Consider the following 27,561-nt stretch of genomic DNA (forward strand, 5'->3'; position numbering starts at 1 on the left):
ACGCCGGCGCTCCGCTTCCGCCCCGCCGGCGGCTGCGCGTGCGCAGAGCGCTGGCCGCGGTCGCGCGTGCGCGGCGCCGGCGGTTCGGCGGAGACCTTCCGGGCCCGAGCTCCCGGCCGCCGGCTCCCGGCTCCCGGCTCCCTGGGGCACCGACGCGCGAAACGGTGGCCGCGCCAGCTCCCACCCAGGTAGTCCGCCTGCCGGCCCAGCTCCTCCGGCTCCCCCGGCGGCCAGTGCGGCGCCGCGGCCCGGGCGGAGCCGGCCCGGGGGCGCGGCGAGTGGCGGGCGGTGGCCCCTGCGGGCGCGGGCGGGAGCTGTGGGCGGGGTGACACCCTGCGGGGGCTCGGCTGTGCCCGCCCGGAGCGACTGAAGAAAGCCTCTGCGGTGTCTAGTGAGCCTGGTAGCGCCGCGCGTGGCCCTGGCTTGTGGGTTTGGTGGGGGCGCCACGCGAGTGGGTTTTCCTTTTCTTAAAGAACCGTCTGTTGCTAAAGACGGAAAAACTTCAGTCTGAAAACTCAGCTTCTGTAGAAAAATCAGGCCCAGAACCCCGCGTGTCACCGGTCGCCTGGAGCCGCCGGCTCAGGGCAGACTCATTCGTCCGACCCGCTTGGCTCCTTATGCCCCCGGGGGCACCTAAGGGAGGCAGCACCCCCTTCGGGGGAATGTCGGTCCCGAGCTGAAGGGCGGACCCGGAAGCCCCATGGGCATCTTAGTCCTTCCAGAACGCGAAGCTGTTAAAACCGCTCCCCAGGCAGGCTACTTTGTGACCATCTTTGCACAACAGTAACTGCAGCCTAGGTCGTCCAGCGCCTGACCGCTCGCTCACCCTCCTCTGTGCGCTGGTGCGTTTCAGCGATCCAGAGTGTCTTGGAGAGGACAGTCTGTTAATTCTTCCTTTTGCATGGATGAGCAACAACGTCATTACTTGGCCAAGGTCAACAAGGGGTACAGCTAGACTTGCACACAAGTCACGTGCTTTTGGAGCCAGTGCATTTGTCTGGTAAATGGGATACAGGGGTTGGGGGCCCAGGGAAGAGTGCAGACGGCCGTGGGAGTGTGTCCTCGGCGTGCAGATGGCAGTTGACTCTCAAAGCCGAGGACAGCCTTTTAGAGGGGCTAGAGCTCCAGGGCAGGGACCAGCGGCAGCTTGTGCCAGGGAGCCGAAGGAAGGGTGTGTCCAAGGCAAGAAAAGGGGGCATCCAATGCTGCCGAGTAGTCAAGTAGGAAAAGGGTGAAAAGGCGTAGGATGGATTGAGCAGCACAGCGACGAGGTTGCTGGTGATGTAGCAAAGAACAGTTTCGGGGCAGTGGGGAGGTGGGTGTCGAGAAGTGCAGGGAGAGCCAGGAATGAGGGAGTGCGAGGGGAGGGAACGGCATCAGAGCAGAGGGGCGGGCGTTTCACCTTGGACAGGGGAAAAGACACTTTGTTATGAAAGGAGGGGAGGAGGGCGTGCTGTGGCCAAGAGTTACTTTGTTTATTCACTGGAATGAAAGTGTTCCACTGGAAGAAAAAGGAAACATCCAGGAGAGTGAGCAGGAGGCGAGAGAGCCTAGTTAAGCAGTGTGGAGAAGATCAGAAACAGTATCGTGGGAAACCTTATGAATAACTCAACCGGAAAGCACCGTAGAGGTGAAGGGCTCCCTTGAACTTGGAGGCCAGGGATTTATCCTCGCGTGACCTAGGACCAGGTAGAGATTTCTAAATAGTGTGGCTACTTTTTAGTTCGTAAATATTTGCGAGCACTTTCAGATACTGCCCCTGCCCGTAGGTGCTATAGTAACGTAGCCTTAAGTCAACCCCGAATCTGCACACTGCACCTCTCTCCTGAATTTCACACGTTTGTTCTTAAATGGCCCACCTGGCATGTACGTGCCTAAAGCTGAATGTGTGGCCTCCGTCCTCAAGCCTGTCCCTGTGGAGCAGCTCGAATGAGGGCAAAAGGGTGTGACTTGCATGACCCAACTCCAAGACTCAGGAAGCTGCAGCGGTCAGACCGGTGTGGTGTTGGTGGGGAGGGTAGACGGGGAGACCAGAGGGACGGAACAGAGAGTCAGAAGTTGGCCCGCAAGTGCGCACGTGGTCAGTCTGTTTCTGACGAGGGATGAAGGTACCAGGAGAAAGAATAGCACTTCCGACAGATGATGCTGGGAGAACGGGATATCCACGTCAGAAAAGAATCCGTGCCTTTCTTCATCAGGTGTGCGAAATCACCTCGAAGTACATCGTAAATCTGAGCCGTGGCCCCTAACGGCATGAAAGTTGTAAAACAGAATCTGAGGTCTTTTTTGATGTGACACCAAACCACAGTTTGTAAAAAATAAACTAGACTTCGTAAAAACTAAGGACTTTGAATCATGTTGTTGAAGAGGCCCCTCTGTAGGCGAGTGGGTCAACGGTGGCACCTCTTTAAAGCGGAACATCACTCAGCGATGAGAGAAGAGAGCTCTGACGCCACAAAAAGACGGAAAAGGGGAAAGGCAAAACCGGGCCGTGAGGGCGTTGGTGGTGTGGCAAGGGGTCTGGGGGGAGGGGGAGGGTTTTTTAGGGCTGCACAGTTCCCGTGGGACTCCATGGCAGGTCCTGCACGCGTCAGAGCCCGTGGCACTGCCACGCAGAGCCCACCCCTGTGCTCGGTGACCGCGTGGGCACCCCCGTTCCGCGAGCTTCCCCAGGCTCCGCCACGCGGGACGCCGGCCCGTCTCCGCTGCTGGTCGCGGTCCCGTTCGGCGTGTGTCCGGCGCCTGGTGCCGCACAGACGCTCTCAGCCCCCAGGTCTCCGGCCAGCCCTCTGTCCCACGCGGCTGCCGCCTCCTCCTCGTCCCCACCAGGATGCAGAGCTCTTCGGTCTCTCCCCTCAGCCGCGGGCTCGCCAGTGCTGGCTCTGCATTCTTCCCCCGACACTGCGACGCTGGGAGACGTGTGGGATGCAGGCCACACGGAGCTGAGGTGTGCACCGGGCACGGGGCCTTCCGAAAGCCGGGCCGCGGGAGCCCCTGTCGAGGGTGCGGTCCCGGGGGTGTTGGGTGCGTCGCGGGGCTGTGTGGCCACCCTCACCGCCACAGCCTCTTCCTGTCTCGAGACCGAAACTGCCCCATGAAACGGTGACTCCGTGCTCGCCCCCTTGGCCCCCAGCACCCGCCGTGTCCTCGCTCCCTCGGGTCCTGGCCACTCTGGGGCCCCTGCGGTGGGGTCGCTGCTCCGACCGCCGGCCGCACTCGGACCGCGGTGCTGCAGGCTCGCCCACTTGGCAGCAGGTGTTGGGACCCTCCTCCTGAGGCTGGATGACGTCCCGCCACGTGGTGGACATGTTGGCATGTCCGTCTGCCCCGTGGGTGGACACGTGGGTCACTCGCCGGTAGCTGTTGTGAACGGCGCTGCTGTGAGCCTGGGTGTGCGGACACGCTCGGCGGCCCCGTGGACAGAGCAACCCGCAACCCCCCGTGCTGGGGGGGGGTGCACAACGGGCGCCTCCTGGCCTCGGGGCTGACTGCGTGGAGGACAGCGCTGCTGCTCACGCGCTTGTGCGGGAAGCCGGCCCCCGGGGGGCTCCGTGGGGTGCAGGTCGTCTCGGGAAGATCTGGAGGCAGCGAAGCGACACAGACGAAACGTCAGCCCGGTCAGGGTCTGGGGGGGGGGGGGGGCTCGACCGCAGAGGACTGCGCTCGCACAGACCGGCGCGGCCGCACTGAACAGCACGCACGAGCACTCGCGGGGGGCTCGGAGCCGCCACACCCGAGCGCGTGACCCTGCTGTCTAACCTGGGGGGGGGGGCGGGGGGGCGGGACTGAGGACCGGGGCCGGGGCGGCGGGCGTTCCTCATAGTGCTCGCCCCCAGGGGCCCCCCACGTGCCTCGGCCCCGTGGGGGCGGCCCCATCCGGGGCGGGCACCGCGTCAGCGGCCCGGACACTGTGCGTCTGCGGCAGCGCGGCCCACGCTCTCACGCGCGTGTCCCAGCTTTGTGCCCGTGGGTCTGCCTCACCACCGTCACGTCCCGCCCCGGCTCAGGCCCCCAGAGCCAAGAGCCACAGGCAGGAGCTTCCTCCTCCGTCCTGGAGGCGGGACGTCCGCGGTCAGGGTGGCGGTCAGCTCAGTCCCAGTGCGGGCCGCTTCTTGCCACAACCTGCCACTGCCCTTGCACAGCAGAGGGGGACACTCGGCCTCCTCTCCCAGCACAGACCCCGGAGGGGCCTCGCTCAGGGCCTCGCCCCGCCCCCTCAGCTCCCCCACCCCGCCCCCTCGGCCCTCGGCCTCCACAGGTGGCTCCTCAGGGACACGAACAGTCCACAGCACTTTCGGGCATTTACTAGCTTGAGGGTTCCTGACACTCGCTGTTGAGCCGTGCTCAGCTGGGGACCCCGCATGCCACCTCCCCCCCCCCGCCGCCCCCGCACGCCCGAAGCACGCCTGGCAGCCGGCTGCCACCTCCGAGCACTGCCGGGGTCGCCGCGGGGGCCCCCAGGGGCTCAGACCTGGGCTTCTCCGCAGGCCCCGCCATGTCCAGGCCCCAGGCCCCAGAGCCAGCCCTGGACGTGCAGGGTGACCCCCCCCTCGGGGGAGGGGGACGAGGACACTGCCGACGGGACCCAGCACTCCCACCGCATGCTCAGCTTCAGCGACGCACTGCTGTCCATCATCGCCACCGTCATGGTCCGTGTGGGGCCCGCCCAGCTCCAGCCCCCCGCCCCCTCACTGGGGACCCAGCCTCGCCCTCCCAGGCAGCCCGGCCCACCTCAGCCCTGTCCTGGGCCCCCCCCAGCCCTGCAGGCATCGGGGGGGGGGGGGGGTGGAGGGCAGCCCAGCCCTGGCCCGAGTCCCCAGCCTCCTGGCTTCCAAGGAGCGGCCGGCGCACAGCCCGAGAGACGCCCCTTGGTCCCCTCTGTGTCTCTGTTGGCAGATCCTGCCGGTGACGCACACGGAGCTGTCCCCGCAGCAGGTACTCGGGCACAGCCCGCACCGCTGATGCGGGGGGGGGGGGGGCCCTGGGCCTGAACCTGGGCCCCCTGGGGCCGGGGAGGGACACCGGTCGGTGCCCACGCCCACCCTGGCCTGTGAGCAGAGGCGGTGTCCTCCTGGGGAGGGCGTGGGCCCCTTGCGGTGGGCGCTCGGGGAGCAGGGCCCCCCGGAAGCGTCATCTCCGGGTGGAGCCTCCTCTCCGGGGGGAGCCTCTGGGCCCTGTGAGTTCTGGAGCCGCACAGCGAGGGCTGGACACGAAGGCGTCAGAGAGCCCCTGGGGCACCCCCTCCCGTGTGACCGGGTGTCCTCGTGGCGGAGGGGCAAGGACCCACTGGCGCTTGGCTGCAGCCTATCCAGACTGGCGCACACAGCCCCAGGGGGCTCTGGGGGCTCCTCCATCCGTGGGAAGGCAACGACGGCACCTCCCTCGGGGCGTTGCAGGGAGTCACCCAGAAGTGTGGGGAGACCCGTGCATGGGCACTAGCACCCAGACGGGCCGGTGCCGACCTCCTCCTGAGCTGCCCCCGTGAAGGGACCCTGTGCCCACCTGCCGGCAACACCCAGGAAAGCCCCGCTGCCCGGGGGCCGCGGGCGCAGGGGAGCACGGCCACCTGATGGGGATGCTCTTCTCTCCCAGCAGTTTGACAAGAGCGTGCAGAAGCTTCTAGCAACCAGGATCGCCGTCTACCTGATGACGTTTCTCATCGTGACCGTGGCCTGGGCAGCACACACGAGGTGCGGGGTCCGGCGGGGGCTCCTGCCGGGCCGGGGTCTGTGCAGCAGCGCCCACCAGCACCCGTCCCCAGGGTCATCGAGCCGCCCCTCACGTCCGGGGCTGGGCCCGGGGATGTCGGGTCCGTGGGCTGCCCTCCCCGCCCCTCACCCAGCTCTCCGGGCCTCTGCTGGTCCTCTGCACCCAGGCAGTGACAGGGCCCAGCGGGGGGCATCCCACGGGGCGGCGCAGGGAGGGCTGCAGCCAAAGCCCTCTGCCCTCTGGCGCCCCGTGGGCATGGGCCAGGACTGGGCTTCGGCCGTGCCCTGGGCCTCTCAAGGAGGAAGAGGGCTCCTTAGGATCTGGGGAGAAAGGGCCTCAGAGCCACAGGGGTCCCCTGAGCCCCAACTGGGGTGCCCGGGGGCAGGGCTAGGGTGGGGGCGCCCTGGGAAGGACGTGCTCTCAGCAGCAGGGTGCTGGGTGCAGACTCTCGGGCACCGGCTGTTCCTGGTGGGGATGGGCTTAGGGGGCGGCTTCTCTCTCCTGCCGTCCTGGTTCCCGGGAGGCGGAGCTGGGGGGGCCACAGCCCCCTCCAGCCTGCCTTGTCCTGCTGTGCTAGCCTCAGGCTCCTCTGTGGGCCCCCGGGGCCACGACCTGCTGTTGGAGTTCTGGCCCCCGGGACCAGCCCAGACGCCCGGCCCACAGCCTCAGGGCTGTACTCACCCTGGGCCTCCCTGAGCGCTGGCCCCAGGCAGCGTCCACTGGGGGGGGGGGGGGGGGGCTGAGCTGCAGCTGCAGGGAGCAGCCCCGGGCCGTGGGGGGGCCTGCCCCTGCTCTGGGGACGCCGGCCCCCGGAGCTGCCCGGCACGCCCCTCTCTCTCCCGCTGTGTCTGGGCGCCCCTGTGAGTGCAGAGACGACGGGAGACCAGCGCACGGCGACCTGCGGCTCCCCCCCAGCACCGGGGTTTCTTCCGCTCGTTCTCGGTGCCTCCCACCCTCCCTGCGCACCGGCCGCGTTTCACCCCCGCCGGAGACGGGGCCGGGGCGGCCCGGTCAGAAACGCTGGAGCCCGCTGTGGGCCGCGAGGCCCAGCCACTGACGGGGTCTCCGTGCTCTTCTCAAACGGCTCAGGTTGTTCCAGGTTGTGGGGAAGATAGACGACACCCTTGCCCTGCTCAACCTGGTGAGTGGCCCCTCCCCTCGGGACGGACCGGTGCAGACCCGCCCACAGGCGCGAGTGGGAGCCGGCTGCCCCCCCCCACCGCCGTGGGCCCTGGCTCCCTGCGTGGGGCGGGCAGCAGGGGGGGGTCACCGGCAGCCTGGAGTGACCCGCCTGCTGTCCTCCTTCACCCCTCCCGCCCCAGGCCTGCATGATGACCATTACCTTCCTGCCCTTCACGGTGAGTACTGGCCAGCCCCCGGGCCCTGTTGGGCGTGGGGTCCAGCCTACCCCCCCGCTGGGCGACAGGACTCAGCCCAGTGGGCATGTGGGGCGGGGGGGGGGGGGCGGAGTGTTCTGGCTGGGTGGAGGGGAGGCTCTCCAGCCATAGCAGGCCTGCAGTGGCAGAGACACACCTGGGTCCCCACGGGCCGATGGGGGACCCCCATCGACCCCCCCCCGTGCCCCCTGGGGCTCCCAGCTGCCGCCTGCCCCTCGCCCACAGCCTCCTGGCCACCGAGGCCCACCCCCAGCATGTGGCCCCCACACACCTTGGGCCACAGCTCCCCCTTCCCGCCGGCCCCCTCACTGTGCTCACTGTGCACTCGGACAGGGAGCAGGGCCTGCGTGTGCAAGGCTGTGGGTCCCAGGGAGCTGGGGGGCGCCTCAGGAACGGGTGGCCGGTCCAGCCTTAAAGGAGGAAAGCACTCCCTGGGCTTGCTCCCCAGAGGGCATGCCCCCAGGCCAGCCCATCCCGGGACAGCCCAGCCCAGCCCAGCCCAGGAGGCCGCAGCCTTGGGCCCTGTGGAACCTGGTTCTCTGATTTCTTGGCCACAGTTTTCCCTAATGGTGGCCTTCCCCGCGGCGCCTCTGGGCATCTTCCTGTTCTGCACGTGTGTGATCGCCATCGGGGTGGTGCAGGTGGGCTGCCCCTCCCCACGGGCGGGCCCCTCGGCGCTGGGGGGGGGGGTGCTGCAGGGAGAGGTGGCACGCGGGCATCACAGGGTGCCTGCCCTGGGCGCAGCCGAGGGGGCTCCGGTGCCCACGCAGGGAGAGCCCAGGCCCCCTCAGGGCTGCGCGAGTCCGTGGCAGGGCAGCAGCCTGAGCCCCCCCACGCGGCGGAGCAGGGGCTCCGTGCCCTCCGCCCTGGGACTCCGGGACAGCAGAGCCCGCCCTCCAAGGGCCCGCCCTGCCTCTGCTCCCCCCGCCCCACAGGCGCTGATCGTGGTGTACGCCTTCCGCTTCCCCCACCTGCTGAACCCCCAGATAGGGCGCTCCGCCCACCGGCGCCTGCACCGGAAGCACATCCTGCACATCGTGCTCCGGGGCCCGGCGCTGTGCTTCCTGGCCGCCGTCTTCTCCCTGTTCTTCTACCCGGTGGTGAGCAGGGTGGCCCCCCGCCCCCCGAGGGCCCACGGGAGCAGTGCCCACGACGGAGCCCCGAGCACAAGGCCCTGGAGCCTGGCTCCTCGCTCGGCTCGGGGCTTCACGGCCCGCCCGAGGCCCCGGCCCCTCCACTCCACAGCCACGCCCTGCGGCGTGGGCGTCTGCGCCGCCCGCCCCTCCGCCCTCAGACCCCGCCCCCCCCCCCCCCCCCCCCGCCCTGAGCACCTGCGCAGATGCCTCTGGACAGCCTGCTCCCTCCGCTGGGCCACGCGCTGGTTCCGTGGGGTTCCCCGAGGCAGCTCCGTCCAGCTTCCGCAGCGGCGGCGCCTCCTTCCACTCCCACCATCAGGGCGTGAGGACCCCGTGTCCCCTCCCCGCCAGCACCGAGTCCTGGTTTTTGAGGGTGGCCGTCCTGGTGGGTGCAAGGGGACAGCTCACTGTGGCCTCGTGGCCTCTCCCCGGTGGGCAGCGGTGCTGAGCATCCTGTGGGCTGGGGGCTGCTCCCTCACTGTGGTCGGGCTGCTGGCACCCGTGCATGGAGCTCCGCAGGCATGGCTGCGGGCACTGTCCCCTGCGGCCCCGCGGCCTGACGCACAGCCGCTCCCCTGCCATGCGGCTCCTGGGGCCGCCGCCTGCCCTCCCGGGCAGGTCTGACCTGCGCTGCGTCTCCTGCAGTCCTACCTGCTGCTGGCGACGGTCATCGTCCTCCCCTACGTCAGCAAGGCCGCCGGCTGGTGCAGAGACAGGCTCAGGGGTGGGTGCCAGGGGCTGCTCCCCGAGCCCCGCCGCCACGGCCGGGTGTCCCCGTGGGTCCTCTCCCTGCATGGTCCTGGCCCCGTGGGGAGGAGGGCCGGGACGTCCCAGCTGGCCCTATGGCCCCAGGGGCTTGGCCAGCTCCTCCTCCCTGCCACGCCCACAGGCCCCCCGGAGCCCCCAGCCCACAGCGTGGAGTTCTTCACCTTCGACCTGCAGGAGCCGCTCAGCAAGGAGCGGGTGGAGGCCTTCAGCGATGGGGTCTATGCCATAGTGGCCACGCTCCTCATCCTGGACATCTGGTGAGGCCCACGCCCAGCCGCCCGGGCTTGTGGGACGGGTCCCCCGGTACCACCTGCCCCCCAAGGGGCCCCACCCCGGGCAGAGCTCCCAGAGTGTGGGGTTCTCCGTGCCAGCAGCCCCCCGTTGGGCTCTCCTGCCCACCCCCCAACCCGTCACGCCAGTGCCTCTGAGGCGTGCCTGCCTCCGGTGTGCCCCTCCTCTGGGCCTGCGGCTGCACCTCCGGACACTGCCCACCCGCTGGCAGCCTCGACTCCATGCTCTGTCTGACAGTCTGGCCTTTGGTCCAACTCTCTCTCGGTCACCCTTTGCTGCTGCAATTTGTGAATTTTTAAAACCGGGAGCAGATGTCCCCTGGTACTGATCTCTGAGGCCTAGACCTAAGCTTCCAGAATCATCTGCTGCTAGTGCCCATCCCCTCCATGAGCAGCGTGAGGGCTGGCTAGGGTTGGGGGCCGGCGAAGGGGATGTTCTTCCCTCAGTCTCTGCCCAGGGCCCCAGCTGCCCTCTTCCTGACCCTGAGGACCTCCCAGGGTCCCCAGGCAACCCCCCACCGGGCTTGCTTTCTTGCTCCCTCCCTCAAACCCTCGGGTTCCGCCCTGTCACTCACCCGTGGGTGCAGTGTCTCAGGCGCCCCATCCCCATGTGGGTTCAAGAGGGGCCCCCACCAGTGCTCTGGCCCTGCAGCTGAGGGCACGGCCCCATGACCTCCAGGAGGGGAGGGGACCAGGGCGCGACGTGCCTCAGTGTTGCTCCATTCCGTGACGGCTGCGGGCCCACCCCCGAGTGCACAGGCCGCTGCGGGAGGGCGGGGAGGCCTCATGGGCACCCCTCCGTGGGGGCCAGAGGGGCTGGGGCAGGTGCTCCTCGCCAGCTCCTGGGGTCCAGCAGGCAGGGCTGGGCTGCCGGTCAGCAAAGTGAACGGGGTCAGTTAAGCTTGAACTTCAAGTGAATGGCGCGGGATCGTGTGCTGCACTGAGTGTGTGTAGACGCAGGGTGGCGTGACTTTGGGGTCCCCGAAGTCCCCGTCGCCCCCTGAAGCCCACGCACGTGGCAATGGCGGCGGGGCAGGGCGGGGGCGGGGCCCGGCACCGCGCCGAGGCCCCTACAGGTGCCGCCCGTCCGCCCCCGCAGCTCGGACAACGTCCCGGACGCCAAGGACGTGGCGGAGCGGTTCCACGGCAGCCTGGTGGCGGCGCTGAGTGAGTTCGGGCCGCAGTTCCTGGCCTACTTTGGCTCCTTCGCTACAGTGGGCCTGCTCTGGTTTGCCCACCACTCGCTGTTCCTGCACGTGCGCAAGGCCACGCAGTGCATGGGGCTGCTCAACACGCTCTCGCTGGCCTTCGTGGGCGGCCTCCCGCTGGCCTACCAGCAGACCTCAGCCTTCGCCCGCCGGCCGCACGACGAGCTGGAGCGCGTGCGCGTCAGCTGCGCCATCGTCTTCTTCGCCAGCGTCTTCCAGTTCGCCATGTGGACCACGGCCCTGCTGCGCGAGGCGGAGACGCTGCGGCCCTCGGCGCGGTTCGGGGGCCGGGAGCACGCCTTCATGTTCGCCAAGCTCGCGCTCTACCCCTGCGCCAGCCTGCTGGCCTTCGCCGCCACCTGCTTCCTGAGCCGCTTCAGCACGGCCATCTTCCACCTCATGCAGATCGCCGTGCCCTTCGCCTTCCTGCTGCTGCGGCTGCTGGTGCGCCTGGGCCTGGCCCTCCTGCGGGCCCTGCGGGGCCTGGCCCCGCCAGCGCGGCCCACGGAGGGAGATCCGCAGGCCCCGCTGCTGCCTGCCCCCTGCTAGCCCCGCCCCCCCGGACCCGCTCTGTGGCGTCACGCAGCCCCCCTCTGTCGCAGGCGCACACGGGCTCACACGGCCATGGGGCGCTGGCAGTCCAGTGGCTCTGGTCCTGGGCCCCAGCCTGCCCCCACCCCATGCACAGAGCTCCCCAGTGGCCGCTGGGCCGCAACCCCCCCCCCCCACGCCGCTCCTACACACCAGTGGGAGACAAGATGGCAGCGCCCAGACTGTATTGTGGCGGACGCGAGTCACAGTGCACGTAGTGTGGGCTACACGGGAGGCCCCTCTGGGCACAGACACGAGACTGCAGGGCAGGCCCCCAGCCACACCCCACAGGTGGTCCCCAGACAGCAGCAGCAGGGCCCACAGGGCACAGACAGACTGGGGACACCACAGGGGTGAGGCAGCGGGCCACACACCCTGGAGGCACACGAGACACCACAAGCTGTTTGGTGCATTGTGGGTGCAGCTTTGGCAGAAGCTGGGGGGGAGGGGGGCACAAAATGGGCAGGGCCACATCTGAGGTTGAGGCAAAGCCACCAGCCCTGCCAGAGGTGCCAGCAGCAAAGGGACCCTGCCCAGGGTCAATAGTGGGGCCTCTGGGGCTGCCGGAGGTTCCCCAGGCAGGCCGAAGGTTTGGTCGGGTGCCTCCTGGGGTCTGAGGCGTGGGTGGTCCAGGCTCGGCCCAGGGGAGCTGGCAGCTGCAAGCAGCCTGAGGCCACGGAAGTCCTGTCTGCTCAGCAGACACTGGGAGCAGCCATGCTGTTTGCAAACGAGACGCAAAGTGCCGAGTGTCCTTGGTGATTAAAGCTGGTTCCCACAGGCTTTCTGCCGTCCCTGCTTCCTGGGCCAAGCCCGCTCAGTTCCGGTCCCTTCCAGGTACTTCTGCCCACCCCTCCCGCTGCCTCCGGCCACCACATGCCCTCCTCAGGGTGGTGGCCGAGCTGCCTGGCCTCCTCAGGCCCTGCTGCGCAGTGCGGTCAGTCCCAGGTCACAGACAGGCTTGCGGTGCCAAGGTCAGGAGGCCAGAGCAGCTGGTGGGCAGGCGCCCCATGTCAGTGCTGGGCACTCCCAGGGCCCAGCTGAGGTCCAGGGCTGCCCACTCAAAGGGCTCGGTTGGGGGGAGGGACACAGGGAGGCTGGCCCACCTGCCCCCCGTGGTGGTGGCCTGGGCCCCGGGGGGGGCGGCGGGGGTTGACCAGCAGAGCCCTCGTCCAGCCCGAGTCACGGGTGGGGAGGCAGGCTCGTGGGGCAGAGGGCCCGAGGCCAGGGCTGCAGGCACATCTGCCTACCGCTGCAGGGCAGGCCCAGGCTGCTCTGGAGCCCCCCTCTATTTAGGGCCTCCCTCAGGGAGAGGCACCCCATCTGCTCAGGCATCCTTGGGGGTCCCAGCCTTTTTGGGCTTCTGCTTGGCCTTCCTGAGCATGTGGACCTGTCGCAGGGCAGGTGAGGTCAGAGGGCAGCGCACTGTAAACCAACCACCCCAGGTCCCCAGAACACCTTCCCCCATCTTGGTGCATTTGATCAAGGGCAGGCAGTGGGGCCCCAGCCCCACCACTGCCCAGCTGACACCCCCTGAGGCCCCAGGGGGCCCATTTCCACAGCTCTTGAAGGGCTGGCTGACCTCTCCTGGACCCCAGGACCTCTGGGGGTCAGAGAAGAATGGGCCACACCAGGCCCCTCAGTCCCAGCCTGCCAGCATTGGGCCAACCTCACCCCCATTTCTCAGGCACAACCACAGCTCACCTTGGGGCCCACGGCCGAGATGATTATGTGGCCAGGAGCCTGCACCCAGGGCTCACCGTCCACCTGCACGGGTGTGGCTTTGAGAAGGGTGACTCGGAAGTAGGCACCCTGGGCGATGCGGATGCCAGAGCGCAGCCCACCCTGGACCTGGCCCTGGTGGGGGGAGGGTGGGGGGCTCAGCAGGCAGGGGTGTCTCGCGGGGCCTGCCCGCCGGCCACCCACCCGCCCACACTCACCATGTGCATGACGCCCGTCACCCCCACCACCTCCAACAGCCCGTCGTCCATCCGAGGTTTCTCAAACCTGGAGTCGTTGTCGGGGCCCCACAGGTCGGCCCCCGAGCCCCAGCTGTGCCAAGAAGGAGGGGTGCACAGGTGAGCGTGCAGGCTGCACACAGGCCCAGGGTCCCGCCCGAGCTGGAGCCCCCGAGAGCCCCGCCCACGACACCTGGGGATGTTGATGAAGATGAGGCCCTCGATGCTGGGCAGCTCCACCTCCTGCTGCTCCACCTGCAGCCGGATCTCCCGGTGCAGGCTGCGGGAGTGGCTCATCTTCTGCAGCCCGACCCGCACGTACACACCCTTGTTGTGGAACCTGCAGCGAGAGGGCGTGCGCCCGCTGCAGCCCCCCGGGACCAGCCCTCCACGCCCATCCCTGCCAGGAGTCTCCAGGAAGTGCGGGGGGGGGGGGGGGGGGCCGCCCCCACTCCAGACCTGCTCGTGAACTTGCTGGGCTCCTCCTCTCGGGCCTGATGGAAGTCCAGGCTCAGCTCTGCGTCGATGCCAATCCCACAGTAGTTGCTCATCTGCACGATCTGGGGACACCAAGAATTCTCCCGTGGCCAGGTCGGCCCCGAGCAGGCGCCACTGCCCTCCAAGCTGGGCCCGTGACGCCAGCACCGGGTGGGCGGCGGGTGGTGCAGGCCAGGCACCGCCAGCCAGCCCTGGGCTGTCACCCAGGACCCCCTGCTCTGCGCCTCAACTTCCCAGGGGGAGAAAAGAGGGGGGTCACCATAGGCCCCACAGCTGCCACACCCTTTCCCAGACACACGGTACCTTGGGGGGCTCCAGGTCAGCCATGCTGTTCTCCGTGCCGTTGGCCTCGTGAGCATCCAGCAAGATGGTCCAGCGGTCCACAAGGACGGCGTCAGCCTCGTCCACCGACACCAGCACGGAGAACAGGTCCTCCCCGCTGTAGCCCGCCCCCCAGCGGAGGACGCGGCCAAGGTCATTCCCTGGGGCAGGGAGACTCTGGTAACTCCACACCCACCGCCCCGCCCCAGGCCTCCACGGAAACCTGGGGCGGGAAGGGGGAAGGGGCGTGCCCACAGGCCCCGCCTCCCGACCCGCTGGCTGACCCCACCTGTGCCCAGGGGCAGGATGGCCACGGAAGGCTCTGGGCAGGCCAGCCGGTGCCGCGTCTCCTCCAGGGCCGAGAGCACCCAGCCCACGGTGCCGTCCCCGCCGCACACCAGCACCCGGAAGCGGGGCACCTGGGAGAACACGTGGAGCCTGGCGGCAGGGAGACGGGAGCTGTCTGCCACCAGCCTCGGCCGCGCGGGGAAGGGGGTGGGGGGCAGGAGGTCGAAGCCCAGCCGCCTGACGGGGCCACAGCCCACCCCTCACCCGAGACAGCCCTCGCCGTGCCGGCCCCAAACCCCGCCCTGTCCCCACCCGCCCACCCGCACCCACGGGTGTGTGGGAGCCCTTCAGGGGCCAGCCAGGCTGTGAGCGCTGCAGCAGGGATCCCGCCGGACTCACCCGGGAAGAGGCCCCCCGTTGGTCAGCTCGAAAACCTGGTGAGGGTTCAGCAGCTTCCGGAAACTGCAGAGCAGGTCCCGGCCCTTGAGGCCTCCGCTCTTGGGGTTCACAAACACGAGGAGGGGGCAGCAGTCTGGGGGCAGCTTCGTGTGCTAACGGACGGGGGCTGAGTTGTGGCAGGCGTCCCCCCCACCACACCCCCTGGGCAGTGACTGCCCCCAACCCGGAGCCCACCTGGCCCGAGCCAAGCCAGGGCCGCCCCGTCCTGAGGGAGGCGTGCACCGGGCCAAGGAGGCCACACGGCACCCCCAGTTTGCCAGACTTCTAGGGACACCCCCAAGGCACGGAGGTACCCACACATCTCTGGCCAGTGGGGCTACGATGAGGCCACCAGCCTGGGGCTCCAGGCACACAGGCCGTGGCCAGCTGCAGACATGTGTCCCCGAGGCCGTGCCCACCACCTTGTCCACGTGCCACAAGCACGGGCTGGACCCCACCTGCACCCAGAAGCCACCTGGTACACATGCCAGGACGCAGCTCCGAGGGCCATGCCCCACCGCCCCCCGAGTGGCAGCCAGGAGGCCAGGCTCATGGGGAGTCCATACACATTCCCTCAGCTCCAGATGAAGCCCCTGAAATCCTCCAAACAGTGCCCAGGACCCAGAGGGCAGGAGGCTGGGGAGCCCACAAGCAAGAACCAGGAGGGGCTTCGGTCCCACAGTGAGGTGGCTGGTTGACAGGAGACATACAGGCTGGGTGCAGGCCAGGGGCACGCTGGGGTGACACGTGGCCCGGCAGGCGGGGCTGCCCGAGGCACCGCTCACCTGCTGCCACTGCCTGCCAGCTCTGCCCCCAGGGCCCTGACCCGCAGGCTGCACCCACTGGCTGGCCGCCCCACCCTGGGCTGGCTCGGGTGGGTAGGGACAGCGGGGACCTGCCGGCGCCGTCTACCCGTCAGACCCTGAGCTCACTGCTGTCCCGCCTGGGGGCCAGGGACAGAGCAGCCATGGACACCAGGGGCTCTGGGGGCCACAGGGTGAGGACCACAGGCTCCTCAGGGAGGGCACAGGGCACGGGGTGGGGGCATAGGGCGTGGGCCCCTCACCCCACCCCGACCCTCACCCCAGAGCAGGAGCGGGTCGGCACCAGGGACCCCTGCTCCAGGCTGCGCTGGGTCTTCAGGGCAGCGTCTGGTCAGAGAGCGCCCCCTGCTGGCCCAGGCAGCCACAGTTGCAAGCAGGGGTCCCAGGGCCTGCTGGGCAGGTGGACGAGGCCCTGCCCAGTGACCCCAGGAGGGCAAGGGCCATGGGGCGTCCTCGAGGTCCATACAGGCCTCCCACGTGTGTGAACTAGACCTGGGCAGCCAACCCCCGAGTGTGAGACGAAACCAGCCACAGAAGCCAGGGCCCCCAGTCCCAGCTCCCACTCACCAGCACGTCCGGGAGCACCAGGGCAGTCAGCGGCCGGCCCTGCACGGCCGTGTCTTTGACCAGCATGTACAGCCGTTCGGCCTCTGCGAAGCAGGCCGCGTCCAGCACCACAGCACCTGGGGCAGGGGGACTGTGAGCACAGGCCACAGCCGGTTTCAGATAAGCCCACCCAAAGGCGCCTGCACAGCCCCACCCCTGGGGAGCCTTCATGGACGGCTGGACATCCCCGAGACAGGACATGGTGGGTGGACGTCGGCAAGGCCACTAGGACGCAGGATGGAACGGCAGGGCAGGTCCTCGCTCCCCGGACTGCCGAGCCCCAGGGACCCGCGGGGGACGAGCCCACAGGAAGGGGGACTGGTAACTGCTGAGGACCCACAGAGGGGGCACGGCTCCGGGCACCGTTCCCCCATTTCTGGTAGACGTCGAGTTTTCGGTGGGAGGGATGTGAGCCCGTGGGCGGAACGGTGACGCTCTCTGGCCTCAGTCCTGGTTTCCCCCACAGGGGTCCCCGGGAGGAGAGAGGGGAGTCGGGGTGAACACGGTGCGGCCCCACGGGGGCCAGAGGGCGGGGTTCTCCCTCCCACTGCCCGGCCACCCGACTGCGCGGGGTGCGGCTCACCTTGGGAGGCGTAGACATGGCTCACGGACACCAGACCCGCTGCAAAGACAGACCCGCTGCGGTCGGGGTGCGGGAAAGAGCCGCGACCAAGGGGCCCCCAGCGCCTCCAGACGGCTGCCCCCACCCCTGCTTGGCAGTGCCCGGCCGCTCTGCTCGGGGGAAACTGCATACCACACGGGGGGCCAGGGACCCCGCGAAAGGGCACCCCCAACACCAGGTGCAGCGGGGCCCGGAGAAGAGAAGGCAGAGACTGGGCCTCAGGAGGCTTAGCAGCCCCTCAGAGCAGGGGCCCCTGCCAGGGCCCGGGAGGTGTGGGGAGGCCCGCTGGCTCGGTCGCCCGCTGGGCAAGGGCTGTGACTCAGAGGGGGGCGCTGGAGGGCCCGGCCTCACCTAGCAGCCCCTACAGCCTGTCTCAGGACCCCCGCCCTGTCCCAAGTGGCCAGTAGCCCCAGGCCAGCCCAAGTGATCACACCTTTCATGGCCACAGCCTCGTCCAGCAGACTGCTGTACTCCTGCAGGGACAGGCCAGGAGGCAGGCCGCCAATGAACAGGGAGACTCGGGGGGCCACAGGCCTGCTCTCAGCCAGGTAGAAGCGAGTCTGATTCATCTGCCGCAGGGACGTCTGCGGGCGGGGGGAGTGGTGGTGGTGCTGAGCAGAGCACAGCCCGGCAGCCCATGTCAGGCCCCTCCACCCGCACCACCCAGCCAGGGCCCCTGGGAGGGTCCCCAGGCTGAGCCACACCAGAGAGAAGCGGACAGGGTGGAAGGCACAGCTTCCTCCCTGCACCCTCAGGGGCTCCGAGGTCCCAAGCTCCAAACCCAGCTTTCCAGGAGCAGGTGACCCGTTAGGACGCAGATGGACCTGCCAGGCCCCGAGGGGGCACTCCTGTCCAGGACAGCCAGCTGCCCACCAAGGTGGCCACAGGTTCCTCTCTGCGAGGTAGAAGCCATAGTTAAAGGCCAGCAGCACCCAGGGGCCAGCGTCCACACCCACTGACCTGCCGGATGTCACGGAGCCGGTCGAGCAAAAGCTCTTCATCAGCCAGCACGGTCCGCTGGACTACATACAGGGTGGGACACACAGCGTCAGCCCGGCACCCACCCCTGCAGACGGCCGCCCCAACACCCCAGGGCCCCGGGGACAGGCTGGTTGGGGCATCGGCTGGGGGCCACCCTCTCACCTTGCCTGCTGCCCATGAGGACCTCCACCAGCTGGAAGCTCTCAGGACCCTCGGCCTGCGGGGACAGAGGTGGGGGTATCAGGCGGGAGCCAGGCGCCACCTCCCCAGGACACCCAGAGGGGGCATCCACACCCGGCCGGGGCGGCTGCCTGGCCCACTGGGAGGCCAGGACCCGCAGGCCCAGGGTACACACCTGGCGCCCAAGCAGCGGGAGGACCTCCAGCACCACCATCCGAGCAGTGCTGTCTGCGGTCACGCGAATGGACACATAGGCCACGCCCACCCTGCGGGGGACAAGCTCAGGAGCTCTGGCCACACCCCCAACCCTCCCGGTGCCCGCCGTGGGCAGGCCCTGTGCCCAGGGCCCGGGTCTCACTTGAGCCAGGCGGGGTAGACCTTCAGGACGTCCTGGGTGCGGGGCAGGGCGCGGATGATCTGGGCCTCGGCCACAGGAACACTGTCCGGGGGCCCGGGGCCCCTGCTGCCCTCCGCCTCCGCAGCCCCGCCGCTCTGGGCCTGGGCCCTGGCCCCGGGGTCGCCAGACCGCAGCGCTGCCGGGAGCGCCTGCAGCTCGAAGTCACCGGGGTCCTCCGTGATGTAGTAGGCTCGCAGGGCTGCCTCCTGCGGGGTGGGGTCTGGGGTAGAAGAGCTGCCCGCTGGGGCGCCCTGCCGCCGCCCAGGGGTGGGGGAGCGCTTACCAGCACCTCCTCGCTCCCGGCCAGGCGCGGAACGCTGATGACGCGGAAATGACCCCGATGCACAGCGTCGCTGCCGTCAAAGATCCTCAGCGTCTGCTTGTCTGGCCCTGGGGGAAGGGGCGTGACCCGCGGAGGGATGGGGTCAAGGGGTGGGGGCCAGGGCCGGGGCCAGGAAGGGGTCGGGGACTGGGCACCTACTTGACTCCTGCGGAGGCACCTCTCTGCCCGGGCAGGCGGGAGCGCTTCCGTCCGCCGCGGGGTCGCCCTCGCCTGTGGGATGCGCACAGCGGGCCTCTCACTCCCGCCCCACCCGCCCCGGCCCTGCCCGCTGCCCCGCGCAGCCCCGCCCCGCGCTCACCGTGCTCGGGGACCGCACTCTCCGAGATGCGGAAGCAGTGCATCTTGCTGAAGTTGCGGGACAGCAGGCGCACGCACCCGGGGGGCAGGACCATGGTACGCAGGCGCCCGAACGAGCACTCGGGGGCGAGCGCCGCGGAGCACACTGTGTGGACCTTGGGGGCGGGGGGCACAGCCTTGAACCTGAACCTGCGGACAGGCAGGTCCAGGCCAGCCCTCCGGGATCCGCAGGACTGCCGGCTCCTGCAGGGCCTCGCCCAGAGGGGGACCCTACTCGCAAAACAGGCCCCCGCCCCAAAAGTTCCGCACCCATAGAAAGGAGGCGCCCCTGCCCGCCCCACCGCACCTGGACGCCGCACCACTCGCAGCGCAGACCCGCCAGCACGTCGGAGGAGCCGCAGGTCCTCCGGCAGACCTCGCAGCGGGCGCCCGAGGGCAGGTTCCCCTCCCGCCAGTGGTGGTGGTGCACGTCCTGTGGGGGGAGGGGGTGCGTCAGCAGGCTCCGTCCGCCCCGCCGCCGCCCCCGCCCCGGCCTGCGAGTCCAGCCACTCACGTGGTCTCGGTGCCCGTCCTGGTGGCACTGGCGGCAGTCGCTGCAGGCGAAGGGCACACAGTCGGGGTGAACGTGCAGCTCACACACTGGGGGGTGGGCAGCGTTAGGGGCCTCTCGCCGCTCCCCACTGGCCCTGCCCCCCTCGCCCCGCGGTCTGTAAGCTTCCTGTGCCTGAACTGCAGCTCAGGGACAGCCCCCCACCTCTCCCCGGGAGGGGGGGGCCCACCTCCATGTGCAGCCAGCAGCCAGACCCTGCTGACCGGCCTGGGCAGCTCTAGAGCCCTGATCACCCACCTCCACCCTGCCCCTCAGGCCACCTGGCTGGGCCACCTTGGGCAGCAGGGACGGGGACCCTGGGCCAGCTGTACCTTCACAACGGAGTGCGGGGGCCTCCAGGCTCTTGCGGCACACAGCACAGAACTTGCGCTTGTAAAGCCCCCGGGGGCCGAAGCAATGGGCCACCGGGACCTGGAGGGGCAGAGCACAGCCTCAGCCCGGGACCTGCTGCCAGCCCCCACCCCGCACCCTCCACCCACACCCATCACACCCCCACACCACCTGCCTGAGTGCCGCAGTGCCCCCAGACCCTCCGGCACAGTGCTCACACGGTGCTGTGAGGGGCCCCCTGGGACTGCCCTGCACAGCCACGGCCCCACTCTCTGTGGGGCCAGCGCTGCCCTGGGCCTCCCGCGGTGACCCCACAAAGTCCCAGCTGCAGGGAGTGAGGGCACCCCTGCTGGTCCTGCCCCCCAGCTGCGCTGCCCAGAACGCGCCGGCACCGACCACTTCCCAGTTCCGGCCCCCTGCGGTACATGTGGGCAACCCGAAGGGAGCACAGGGGGCGGGGGGCCTGCCCACGGGCAGGGGGGCCGTACCGGGGACCACGGGACAGGTAAGAACCAGCGGGAAGTGAGGGGTGGCTGCTGCCCTGGGAGAGGCTCGCAGGCAGGGGAGCAGCGGTCGAAGCTCGGGAACCGGTCTGGCACAAAGCAGCACTCCCACCCCCGGCCCCCAGGCTGGCCCCGCTGCCCTCCCCATCCAACCGGAGGCCTGAGCCCCAGCTCCAGCCCTGCCTGCCAGAGCCCCTCCCCGCCCCTCCGCCCACTCGGCACGCTGGGTGCCCGCACCCCAGTACGCACCCGGACCAGGCTGGGCGCCACGCTGGTGCAGGGGGTCTTCACCTGCTTCAGGCACTTCTCGTGGGACATGAAGTTGCAGACTGTGGGAACAGAGCCGCGCGAGTTGGCCTCTGTCCTGCCCGGGAACCCGGAGGCCCCAGGAATGGCGGCATGCAGATGGGCGGCCCCAGCCGGCAGGCCCACCGAGGGCCAGGGCGGGGCAGCAGCGTCCTGACGGGGGGAGTCCCCGTCACGGGGGGCCCACTCGGCCACAGCTGCTGCGGCCACCCCCTGCAGGGCGGGTCACTGCCGGCTCCCAGCCCACCCCAGCCCACCCCACCCCACCGTGCGAGCCACAGGGAGCGCGGGTCCCACCACCCACGTGCTTGGCAGCAACGGGACGCTGTGGCAACAGCCTCCCCCGACCCTCTCGGAAGCACCAAGACACACCTGCCCTCTGCCCCACCCACCCCTCACCCGGAGAGAGTGCCCAGAGTGTGCATGGAGCAGGGGTCTGATGGCTGCAGCCATCCCGGGTGACGTATCTGGTGCCCCGAGAGTGGCCCCTGCCCCTAGGCTTGGCTCTCCTTCCAGTCTCTAAGAGGGGCGGGCAGGTGGATGGGCACCTGGGCACACCCCCCAGACCAGCTTTGCCAGGGACATCCTCCCCAACCCCACAGCTGCATGCACCCCCAATTAGGCCTCCCACAAACCCTGTCTGCTGGGACCCACAGCCAGTCTGTGCTGGGCCGGGACCCCACTGAGGCTGGTGGGATGGCTGCCCCTGCCCCTGTCCGGGTTGGGCGGGCCAGAGGCCCTGAAGACAGTGACCACTCAGACCACACTGTGCTCCCGAGGCCCACCTAAGAAGGGGCACCCCCACTGGTCCTGGGGGGGCCCAGCAAGACTCAGGCTCAGCTGGGAGATGGACTCAAAGATGGTCAGTGGGGGGAGGCCAGGAGTGGCCAGAGCGGCCTCTAGTAGCAAGTGCAGCAGGGGTACACCCGTGAGGATGGGGGCCTGGGGTGGGGTGGGCTGGACCCCGCTGCAGGGGCCCGGGAAGTGGGCAGGCGGCAGAGGGGTGACTCTGCAACACAGCCTTGGGTGAGACTGCCCACGGGCCTTGAGGCGGCTCCATCCCAGGCTGGCAAGAGCAGCCCTGAGGCCTGCTGTCCCAGAAAACTCCAGGAGCAGCAGTCTGGGCTGGGGTACGAGAAGTGGGGAGACACAGAGGCCGAGGTGTGAGCCCCATCGGCCTCCCCTCCCAACAGACAGGCTGGCTCCGCCACAGAAGACAGACAGCTGCTGTGGGCAGGCGGTGCCCGGCTTCCCCTCTGGCTCGGGAAGATAGCGGCCATCACCGCACACCACGCATCCTGGGCACTCCTGCCGGGAAGGGGCCCTTCCTCCACAGCCTTATCAGGCTCCTCTGCTTGCAGAGGTCGCCAGCCCCTTCTCCACGGAGGGGGGAGGAGATGCACACAGCTGCCCAGGGAGGCCGCCGTGTCATCCCCACGCCCAGCCTCTCTCTCCATGAGCTGCCGGGCCCTTCATGCCCGGAGCCCTGCCTTCCCCAGATCCCCCCCGTGTGGGGGCCCTGGGTCGAGCCTCAGACCTGGGGCTGGCTCGGCCTGTGTCAGCAAGTCTCCCGCCATAGGGGAGCCTCCTGGTCCTCCAGGGGGGAGGCAGGGCGGTGCGATGTCTCCAGCGTGACAGAAGACCCAGGGGCAAACACCCTGACACCAGCCTCATAGAGAAGGTGTCCTGTACGAGGGGCCCCGACTTCTCCCTACCCAGATCGAACCACGTCTCTACAGACCTGTGCCTGGGTTGTGACTTTGTCCCCACGACCAAAGGCCTGCCTCCCTGGGCAGGGCAAGAGCTCCCCACCCCGCCACCCTCAACATCCCTGGGCAGCAGGGTGGGGTCCCCAGGCCTGCCCCCCTGCCCTGAGGAGGGGCACAGGACTAGAAGAGAGCAGACCCTGAAGCACACACCCCGGCTGCCCAGGAACCAGAGGAGGGAGGGCCCTTTTGCCCAGCCGGCAGCTTGGCAGCTGCATGGGAGCCCTGTCGGGGCATGCCGTACTTGGGGCAGTAGGCCCCAGAGCCGGCTGTCCGGGAGCCCGAGCCCGAGCAGAGCAAACACCAGGCCCCTGTGGGCATCAGAGTGCACGCACCTGAGCACGAATGGACCAGCATCAGGGTGCAGAGGCCGGCCGGCTGGGCCAGCCCTGCCTGGGGGAGCCGGCCTGTTCAGGGTGGGTTGGCTTCATCCCCCAGTCACTGCACCTGTGTCCTCTGGCTCACCCTGCCTGACTCTGGGCGTTGGGAGCCACGCTCTTCCCCCACTGGATTCTGACCCGGGTGAGGAAGCCCAGGGAGTCCTGGGGAGGGGCCGCGGGGACCCGGGACCCCGAACCCCGGACAGAGCTGGTCCTCATCACCTCCATGGGAAGGCTCTTCCCGCCCGGTGGGAAGGCCAATGCTGGGCCACAGCGCAGGGGCCAAAGGTGAGGCGCCCGTTTGGGGCCAGGGGCTGCGGTCTGCGATGGGGTCGCGGGCGCTCACCGTCGCACAGGAAGCCAGCCAGCCCCCAGATGAAGTCGGAGCAGAGGTGGCAGTAGGTGGGCTTGGTGAGCGTCACCTTCCGGAAGGTGTGGCCCGGTGCAGCGGGGCCCGGGGTCCTGGCGCCTACCCGCTCCCGCCCCGACCCGGGCTCGGACCTCGGCCCCAGCCGCGCTCGGCCTCCGTTGCCCAGATCCGGGCTGGAAGCCGGGCTGCCAGTGCGCGGCGAGCCGCCGCCGAGCCAGGCGCGGGGCCCGGGCTCGGCCGCCGCCGCCATACTCTGCCCGGGCGGCCGGGGCTCCGGCGGCTGGCGAGAGCCGGGTGCGCGCTGCGGAAAGAGGCCGTGGTCCCGGGTCTCCCCCGCAATCCGCGCCGGGCTTCCGACTGCGCCCGCCGCCACTGCGCAGGCGCGCACTCTCGGACCCCGCCGGGCCCGGCGGCGGGGATGGGCTGGACCTCGAGGCTGAGTGGGGTGCGGCTTCTTGGGCGGGGCCTGAGGAGGAGGGGCGGGCAGGAGATAGGGCGGGGGGCGGGGCTTAGGGAATCGGGGCCTACCGGGGCAGGCCCGAAGGGCGGGGCCAGGTTGGAGGCGTGGCCCGGGAGGGAGGCGGGGCCTGAGGGCGGGAGGTGGGGCGGGCCTGCAGAGCGGAGGTTCTACCCAGGGTCCCCACGGAGCTGGGCGAGGCGACCCGGCTATCAGAGGAGGGTTCCGGTGGCAGCAGGCCGCCGGCCTGAGCCCGGGGCCGGGACTCGGCTCTCTGCCCGCGGCTTCCCGACACCGACAAGAGGCGTTTGCACCTGCGGCGTCCAGGCGCGCGCCTGCGCAGACCGACGGCTCTTACGCGGTCCCGGGATCCATCCTTTGGCTCGCGGTTGTGCAGGGCGACCCAGCGCGCGCGAGGCACAGCCTGCGCGCACCCCAGGGTGGGCTCGCGGTCAGGCTGGCGCCCACGTGGAGGGGGGCCATGGCGACGGCCCTGGGCTGTGCGGGCTTGGGGTCGTCGGACGCCCGGCCCCTGTCCTCACCACAAACGGGGACTGAGGCTCCCGGCCTGCGGCGGCCAGGACTGCCACGCTTGTTCGCGGCGAGATGCCCCCTCCCATCAGCTCTCCCTTTGGAAGAGCCGGCGGGGCCGGCCTCACTCCCTCTGCGCCCTGGCCGAGCGTTCCTGCCTCAGGCTGTCCTAGACCCCTCTCCGGCATGAAACCCCTCCCCATCGCGCTCTCAGGCCGACATTGAACCCTCACCGCCAGCTCCCACTCCGCACGCCCGGCCCTGCCAGCGGGGCACCCCAGCGTGCACAGCACTATCTTGTCGGGGCAGCGCTGGGGACGTGTTCACTCGGTCGTCTTGCCCCCTCGCCTGCCAGCACTCCAGGGCCCCTGTTCCCGTGAGCCCCGCCGCGGAGTGCAGTGTCCGTGGCCAAGGTGAGCATCGTGGGCAGAGGGGCTTTCTGGGGACCCATCCGGTTCCTGCCGAGTCATGGGCTGCCCTCCAACCAGGTCCCCACCTCAGCACTGCGACCATGGGCTGCAGGGCCTTGGAGAAGCTGGCTCCTGTGGGTGCTGGAAAGGGTGGGGTCCCAGAAGAGAAGAAAAATGGGGCGGGGCGGGCATCCAAACGGGAGAAAAGAGGGTGTGAAGGCCCTGGGATGGGGGGAGCCAGGAAAGCCAAAGCACCCATTCCCATGGGATTCCTCAGACAGTGTCCATGAGCTGCAGCCCAGCCCCCAGCTCTGAGCTCAGCTCCCTGCCCCTCCTCCCCGTGGGGGAACCTTGAGCCCAAGCGCTGTAAGCTCCTGGGTCCCCTCCTCTCCGCCTCTGTCCTCAGCACCCCCCCCCCCCCCGAAACTGCCCTCAGTCAGGTCACGGGTGACACTGCATATAACACACGTTTGGCCACATACACAGCTCGGCCAGCAGCACTGTCTCAGCCTGAAGGAGCTGCCGGACACACGGACTATCTGAAAGGCCAGTCTCAGCCTCCCTGCACTCGGGGGTGCCCCCAGCACCAGGCTCGGGGATGGTCGTAAGCAGTGGAATCACCAAGAAAATGCACAAAAATGCAGAAAACGTGGCACTAAATAGATGGCAAGAAGGGCGCCTGTTTCCAGTCTGAGCTGAGACAGGCCAGAGTCACCTCGATCCACTCAGAGGATGTACGTGGCGGGTTTTTCAGGGGGCTGTCCCCAAGGGTCCGCTGTGGGGTTACAAATAAACCTGAGTGGGTAGATGGATTCACAAGCACGGGATCTGGGAGTATCGCGGACCAGCTGCGCCTGCAGCACAGAGGCGCCCCCTCCAGTGGGGGCTCACCATGCAGTGGGGCTTCTGGTGAACGGGCCCCCTTGACTGGCCTTCTCCCCACATCCTCAGGCCGGGAAGAGGCCCCTTTGTGGAAGCCTTGTTTGCCTTTGGACACTTTTTTTTGCATCTATACTTTGTATCAAAAGAAAAAGCACAAAATAAATACATTTTATGTTGCATCTTTTTACAATGATTTCACAATGCCATTTTCCAGGGAGAAAAGAGAAAGACCACTGAGCCCCTCTGGCCCAGCTGATTGGAAACCCGGTCAAGACGCTTGTTTGCAGAGGCTCCCTCTGCACAGCTCGCCGCCGGCTCTGCCACACCCACTGTCAGGACTGCCGTCTCGTTTGGAGAGAACGCAGCCAGGTCTCTTCCACCGGCCAGCTGGAAAGTGTGGGTGCACTTTCTGTGCTCTGCTAATCTAAGATGCCCCTACCGATCGGATGGCCTTCTTCCACCGTGTCCTTGTCACATTGCTATGAGGTTCCTGCTTGTCTTGTCAGTGCCATCCGGTCCAGTCAGCAGTGTCCAGCAGTCTGTGTGACTCGTTCCTCTTGGGCAATTGCCATGCACGTCCCTGGATGCACCAGCATGTCTGGCATTAACTTCACGGTGCAGAGAAGTAACTGCAGGCCATGTAAACTACATCTGTCTGACCCCGACCAATGTTTCCACAGCGTGACTTCCCCTTGGCCAGATCCCGAAAGTATCGTCACCTCCCAAGGGCCCCCCAGCAAGAGGGGAAGTGTGACAGAGGGAACCCAGGACAGTGTGGACACATCCAGGGTCACAATATCTTAGTTTAGTAAAGTTGACAGAACCACATGACCCCATAGTGATGGCCCTTTGTGAATGCAGGCCACTGTGTGCCCCAAGGCGCCCAGTGCCACGCTGTCTCACTGCTCTGGCCTCGGGGCCCATCCAGGACAGCACACACCTTCCGGTGCGTTTCAGGTGTGGGCAGGACCAGGTCCCCCAGAAGCCGAGTGCTGGCCTTGTCTGGCCCCTTGGGGTCCTGCACGGTGGCCCTTCCCAGTCACCAGAGCAGCAGCGAGGCGCCTGTGTTCAGAATCTGTGCCCAGGATTCGTTCTAATGAATGTGGTCGGGTGTGGTGAGGTGACAGAGACCGTCACCTGCCTCTGGAGGAACAAGCGGCCGCTTACATCCCCAGGAGAAGCAAGTGCGCTGCACCCATGGGGGCTCGTGGGGAAGCCCCACCCGGGCCAGGGGGTAGATGCTGGAGCCAGGAGAGTGTGGCCCTGAGCCCCGAGTGGGGCCCTCACAGGAAGGAGAGGGTGGGGCAGCGCCGGGGTGGGTGGTATGAGCGCACTCAGCAGCCTGGCCTGCAGGGAGGGGTCCCTCGCTGTCCAGCACCTGGCTTGGTGTCTGAGGGTGAGGTGGGGAGCTGGTGGAGCAGGCTCTGGGTGGCTCTTTGCCATCGCTGGCGCCCACAGGGCTGGGGGGGGCACCAGGAGGGGCAGTGTCTCCCAGACCAAGGCCCCAGGAGTCACAAAGACAGAGAACAAGCAGTTGCAGTTGGTACAGTCAGGGGAAAACAGATGGGGGGGGGGGGCGGGAAATGGTGTCACCTGTGTAGAGATACAAGCCAGGCTTTAAGAGAAAAAACACTTTGTTTGCGAGAAAGAGGAGGGGAACGCCCGCTGTGGGCAGGCCTGTCCCGGGGAGAGTGCTGCCCGGGCCCAGGGGCCCCCGCTGCCTGCCTTCTCTTCTCTCAGCCAGAGACAGAAGTGAAAAGTCAAAAATATATACATGTGTCATATACACACACACACACACACACACATGAATGTATGTATAAGGCCCTGTACTCACGTACCCCTGCCTCCGTGTGGTGCTGCCCTGTTCCCCGGGGGCTGTGGGCACGAACGCCCCCTCCACAACAGCCAGGGCTGCGCTGCCTTCTCACCCAGCTGACCGCGGCAACCCCCAGCCGCAAACTCCACAACAGCCTCCAAGTCTCTCTTCGGAGGTCGGGCGTCTCCCAAGGCCCGTTCCCCGCAGCCTCCCCCTCACAGACTTCTAGAGCCACTCGGATAATCCAGGATAATCTCCGTGTCTCAAGGTCCTTACCTTAATCACACCCGCAAAGTCCCCTCACCAGCTAAGGTCGGACTCGTGGGGCTGGGCTGCGGCCCGTGGGTC

At 68.5% G+C, this 27,561-nt stretch overlaps 2 protein-coding genes across 3 annotated transcripts; one reads left to right on the plus strand and one right to left on the minus strand.

The window, feature by feature from the left end:
* Window positions 1–4,495: 4,495 nt before the first annotated feature.
* Window positions 4,496–11,876, plus strand: TMEM175 (transmembrane protein 175). The gene is given in 11 exon segments (XM_028503819.2): window positions 4,496–4,543; window positions 4,545–4,649; window positions 4,897–4,935; window positions 5,593–5,690; window positions 6,799–6,850; window positions 7,032–7,067; window positions 7,664–7,747; window positions 8,042–8,206; window positions 8,888–8,966; window positions 9,132–9,267; window positions 10,400–11,876. Coding segments are annotated over 11 exon segments (1,500 nt in total). The 3' UTR covers window positions 11,058–11,876.
* On the minus strand, window positions 11,270–23,532 carry DGKQ (diacylglycerol kinase theta). Of its 2 annotated transcripts, none has more exons than XM_036017845.1 (23): window positions 23,091–23,532; window positions 20,542–20,621; window positions 19,771–19,870; window positions 19,403–19,488; window positions 19,196–19,321; window positions 18,851–19,004; window positions 18,691–18,762; window positions 18,493–18,593; window positions 18,171–18,415; window positions 17,988–18,078; window positions 17,795–17,849; window positions 17,612–17,673; window positions 17,085–17,235; window positions 16,613–16,651; window positions 15,991–16,106; window positions 14,561–14,712; window positions 14,163–14,311; window positions 13,856–14,034; window positions 13,514–13,614; window positions 13,248–13,394; window positions 13,037–13,148; window positions 12,801–12,953; window positions 11,270–12,486 (listed from the first exon to the last, which is right to left on the minus strand). In XM_036017845.1, the coding sequence occupies exons 1-23, from the start codon at window positions 23,362–23,364 to the stop codon at window positions 12,424–12,426; spliced, it is 2,808 nt and encodes a 935-aa protein (XP_035873738.1). In that variant the 5' UTR covers window positions 23,365–23,532; the 3' UTR covers window positions 11,270–12,423. The 2 variants fall into 2 exon arrangements, with proteins under 2 accessions (XP_035873738.1, XP_035873735.1); XM_036017842.1 differs by having other exon boundaries at window positions 18,493–18,599; window positions 23,091–23,531.
* Window positions 23,533–27,561: the final 4,029 nt, after the last annotated feature.

This window comes from Phyllostomus discolor, chromosome 1 (genome assembly GCF_004126475.2).
Source record: "Phyllostomus discolor isolate MPI-MPIP mPhyDis1 chromosome 1, mPhyDis1.pri.v3, whole genome shotgun sequence".
Lineage (NCBI taxonomy): Eukaryota > Metazoa > Chordata > Mammalia > Chiroptera > Phyllostomidae > Phyllostomus > Phyllostomus discolor.

What these genes read in the sequence shown, in the direction of transcription:
- DGKQ (XM_036017842.1), bottom strand. Translation starts at nt 23,364, where the DNA reads ATGGCGGCGGCGGCCGAGCCCGGGCCCCGCGCCTGGCTCGGCGGCGGC. An exon ending in CCCCGCACTCCGTTGTGAAG is followed by an intron (nt 19,489 to 19,770) that starts GTACAGCTGGCC and finishes CCCACCCCCCAG; the next exon opens with TGTGTGAGCTGCACGTTCAC. An exon ending in ATCTTCATCAACATCCCCAG is followed by an intron (nt 13,149 to 13,247) that starts GTGTCGTGGGCG and finishes TTCTTGGCACAG; the next exon opens with CTGGGGCTCGGGGGCCGACC.